The sequence below is a fragment of the Antrostomus carolinensis genome, unplaced genomic scaffold, assembly GCF_000700745.2.
Source record: "Antrostomus carolinensis isolate BGI_N321 unplaced genomic scaffold, ASM70074v2 scaffold15773, whole genome shotgun sequence".
NCBI lineage: Eukaryota > Metazoa > Chordata > Aves > Caprimulgiformes > Caprimulgidae > Antrostomus > Antrostomus carolinensis.
This window is the reverse complement of record NW_010307370.1, coordinates 9,235-11,269: the sequence shown is the minus strand read 5'-3', so window position 1 is coordinate 11,269 and position 2,035 is coordinate 9,235. Positions and strand designations below refer to the sequence as shown.

Below are 2,035 nucleotides of genomic sequence, written 5' to 3'. Positions count from 1 at the left end.
GCTCGGAGGTCGGTGGATACTTGCAGCAGGACAGCTCCAACGTGATCTCAAAGCAGTTGGCCCACACATAGTTGTAATCCTGCATCCCACCTGAGAAAATGAGGCAGAGACATGTCCTAAGAGCAATGTACATCTCTCTCTGACCTTCAGCCCCCCACAGCATCTCACCGTGATGCCACCTTAGCTCCAGAGTTAATAACTTCAGGAGAAAAGTCAGATCAGATCATCATGAGACTCTGCTCAGGGAGCCTGAGCTCTGTTTCTCCCAGTAACCAGGACACTGGGCCATTCAAATCAGCTGCAGACACTTCAGAGGTGACAGGTCCCTTCAGTCTCACTGCCCTGCCAGCTGAAATCAGCAGCACAGCACTTGGAAATCCACACGGGTTCATTTCACTCGGAAGACATTTTCCAGACACTACAAATCCTGGATGCCAGGGAGGCACACTGGAGTTCAAACATGACCCTTGTTGAGTCCTTCCCTATACATTCCAAGTCATCTTTAGATTAGTGAGGGTGAGGTTTTCCTGCAAGAAAAGTTACTCCACCTAAAATAAGCCTCAGGCCCTGATACAAAACAACACACTAGAGGATCAACCTGGGAGGTGGCAGCTCAAATCTGCACAGCCAAATCAGTTTCAGGGACCACACAGCTGTTCTCCCAAAAAAGTCTTAGCAAACTCTAGATGAGACAAGAGCAATGCTTCCCCTTCTCTGCTGCCTCAGGCTGTTCTCTTCCTCCAACTCCTTACCTGAAGATCTCCATTTACTTGATATTTAGAGCAGCCCAAGCAGAAAGTCTGACAAGGTGTGACATGGGACAGTGAACTGCAGCAAGTCACCATCAGGAAACTCTCCTCTTGATCTGGGAGGGCAGTGCTGCCTCCCTCACCTCTGGGGACTCCTGTGACCCCAGGAGTCAACAGCCAGGTCCTGCCAGAGGAGGAAAGGACACAGACTGGTCCATGTGGGAAACCCCAACTGGGAAACTTGCTCTTTCCCCCAAGTCCTGCATCCAAATCACCAGACTCCTCCCACGTTTCCCCTTTAAGGCAGCAGTCTCAATGTAAGGATGTTGCAGCACTTGGGGACAGCTGCTAGCTCATTGTTAAACCAGGAAAGCCTCCATGAGCACCAGAAAACACGAGTACACAGAACCGCTGCCCAGTATTAAGCTCATCTTGCTATTCTTGCCCTTCAAAGAAACCACAGGCACTGCTACAAATCAAAAAGGTCACCTTGTTCCAGCAAGTGTCCTGACCCCATTTGCTGAAGTTTATGTTCAACCCTCAGCCAGCAAACCTGTTTCTCAAACAGGAATGAGTCATGTACCAGCAGGACCTGAGGTCTGCAGGAATCAACACTCCCAATCTGGAGCTCAGACTTCATCATGCTGCTGAAGACGGCAAATGTTCAGCCCTCTAAACATCCATGGGAGCCTTCAATAGCAAAAAAGGACATTCCAAAACCACCACAAGTCTGTGAAACAGGTTTCAGAGTCACCCTGACAAATCCCACCACATGACTGTAGCCAGATGTCATGGCCACATGAGAGGATCGTTCCCACCACCACCAGCACACAAGCAGTTGTGTCAGTATGGAAAATGCACCACGCTAAGTTTTACACATCCTGATGGTATCTTCTGGGTTACACAACCTTATACAGCTACAGTCCAGACAGACTGGCATGCCACCACTCAGCCCAGAGACCTCCGTGCACTGACTGAACGGCTCCCACCACTGTCAGTGGGACACAAGGGCCCAGCCAATGGGTCTCATCTGGATTAGCTGAGGAAGTCAAACTGGCTCTCAGAAGCCCATCTGTCACAGAAACACAGAATATTAGGGATTGGAAAAGACCTTGAAAGATCATCCAGTCCAATCCCCCTGCTGGAGCAGGAATCTAAATGAGATCACACAGGAAGGCGTCCAGGTAGGTCCTGAACAGCTGTGTATTTGCCTTGCAGGAGGCAGATGGAAGCTTCAGAAGGAATCTCAAAATCCTAGGGGTTGGAAAGAACCTCAGGAGATCATC

The 2,035-nt window shown here is 49.7% G+C and overlaps 1 protein-coding gene across 1 annotated transcript in view; it reads right to left on the bottom strand.

The window, feature by feature from the left end:
• LOC114818455 (carboxypeptidase D-like) overlaps positions 1-2,035 on the bottom strand; it is a gene marked incomplete at its 5' end in the record, with an annotated part of 9,153 nt that overhangs the window by 672 nt on the left and 6,446 nt on the right. The window contains one exon of the mRNA XM_029084363.1: positions 1-90. Within this exon, the coding sequence (XP_028940196.1) occupies positions 1-90 (90 nt within the window). The remainder of the gene's footprint in view (positions 91-2,035) is intronic.